This window comes from Propithecus coquereli, unplaced genomic scaffold (genome assembly GCF_000956105.1).
Source record: "Propithecus coquereli isolate 6110/MARCELLA unplaced genomic scaffold, Pcoq_1.0 Scaffold30, whole genome shotgun sequence".
NCBI classification, from domain to species: domain Eukaryota; kingdom Metazoa; phylum Chordata; class Mammalia; order Primates; family Indriidae; genus Propithecus; species Propithecus coquereli.
Window position 1 is genome coordinate 10,550,497 of NW_012148619.1, and position 2,088 is coordinate 10,552,584.

Below are 2,088 nucleotides of genomic sequence, written 5' to 3' on the forward strand. Positions count from 1 at the left end.
ATTATAATAACTGAAAAGGTAACCTTGCAATATTACCCAGAAAGAAAAAGCATGAAATTCCTTTCTAATATACTTGGACTATAGCAAAACTACAGTTTATTACAGCCGAATGCAGAGTAAGTTTTGTTACAGTTGGAGGAAGCCCCTGCAAAAGAAACCCACATGATGCTAAGAAGGATCAAGCCATGTTATCTTAGAACTTTGTGCTGCTGTAACAAAATATCTGAGACTAGATAATTTATAAAAAACAGAAATTTATTTTTCGCTGTTCTGGAGACTGGAAAAGTCTAAGATCCAGGCCCCAGTAGGTTTAATGTTTGGAGAGACCCTGTTTCCAAGATGGTGCCTTGCTGCCGTGTGCTCACATGGCAGAAGGTGGAAAGCAAAAAGGGATGGATGGTGTGCTCTCCCACGGTGGAAGAGCAGGAGAGAATAAACCCACTTTCTCAAGCCCTTCTATAGATGCTCTAGTTCCATCCACAGGGCTCTGCCTTCATGACTCAATGACCTCTTAAAGTCCACATCTCTTCATACTATCACATTGGTGATTAAGTTTCAACATATGAATTTTGGGGGACACAGTCAAACCATAGCACATCTCTTGGCATTAGCAATACAAAAAACATTTAATTTCTGAATCTTACCTATGTCAGTTGCTCGGGCTGGCAGAGGCCTCCGCCACTGGGTGACAAATTTGTATGCATCCAGCCTGATTTCAATGATATTGTTTAACAAAGCCAAAAGAGGGGCCAGAGGAAAAGCAGCAACAAAGATGGTGGTAAAACCAAATTGCAAAACTGTAAAAGGAGAGCATTAGAAAATTAATAATATAAACAGTATAATTTACTGAGTGCTTCCTTTGTGCCCAATGAAGTGCTTTACATAAATTGCCTTTTAATCCTTTCAACATCTTTACAAAGTAAATATGCTTATCTCACTTTGCAGTTGAAGAAACTTTAGTTCACATGATAAGTAAACTTGCTAAAGGGTAGATTGCTAGAAAATGTTAAAACCTGCATTCAAACCCAGACCTGAATGGATTTAAAGTCTATGTGCTTTCCATCTCTATATAATGCAGCTTGAAGGAAGGGGAAAGAAGAAAAAGAAAAAGGAGGAGGGGGAGGGGGCAGAGAGGAAGAGAAGGGGAGGAGGAAGAGGAAGAAGAGTAGCAAGAAGAGGAGGAAGAGGAGGGATAGGAAGAAGAAGAGGAAGGAGAAGGTGGTGGTGGTGGCAAAGAGGAGGGAAATGCTTGGCTCTGGAAGGGACCCAAGAGACCTAATTGTGTCCTCTATTTTTATAGATGAGAAAACTGAAATCCAGAGAAAACCAAATTTCAAAGTGACACCAGTGATTCCAGCAGTTAGTATGGGAATCCTTATTTTCTTAACATAAATAAGATTCTCAAAGAAGCTAAGTGCTGGACTGGATCTGTGCAAAGATTTATTGTGAAAAATAATTATTGCTTCATTTGGGTAGGATGGTATATTTCTTAAAATAGGAATTGATTCAGCTTTATTTTCTTTCTTCAAAATATTTGCTCAAAAGCTAGGTGTTCCACTGTGAGAGAAAGTTTCATACTGGTCAAGTGTTATGGTTCTCGGAGGATGAAATGCGTGAGCCTTCCAAGGGCTCTGCTTAACACCTGTCTCTGTTGAGATGAAGATGCAGATGTGTTTTAGAATGCTTGGCACTGGAAAAGAGAGATGGTTTTCTCTCCTGAACCAAAGCTCGTGTGGAGTAGAAAAAGCATATCGGGAAGTCCAAATAGTCCGCAGAATGTACTTTCCTTACCCATTTCTAAGTACTCATCCATTAGTCCGTGAATATTCATAGGCTGCAGATTCCAATCATTTTCCCACTGAGGTATGGAAGCATCTTGTATTCCCCGCTTGATTTTATGTCGTGACCACCAGTTCTGGATCAACCTATATCACAGAGCAGACCAAGGGCTTTTGAGTTCCTACATAAGCATCTGCATACAATTTACAGTGTATTCAGAAATGAGGAACACTAATTACCCTTGCACTACACTAAACATTCCTGGAAATTGGAAGTATTTGGTCTCAACTTAAAAAAAAACGGTTTTTA

At 39.6% G+C, this 2,088-nt stretch overlaps 1 protein-coding gene across 1 annotated transcript in view; it reads right to left on the reverse strand.

Moving 5' to 3' along the window:
• ANO3 (anoctamin 3) overlaps positions 1 to 2,088 on the reverse strand; it is a gene marked incomplete at its 5' end in the record, with an annotated part of 32,290 nt that overhangs the window by 28,566 nt on the left and 1,636 nt on the right. The window contains 2 exons of the mRNA XM_012649554.1: positions 645 to 797; positions 1,792 to 1,925. Coding sequence (XP_012505008.1) covers positions 645 to 797; positions 1,792 to 1,925 — 287 coding nt within the window. The remainder of the gene's footprint in view (positions 1 to 644; positions 798 to 1,791; positions 1,926 to 2,088) is intronic.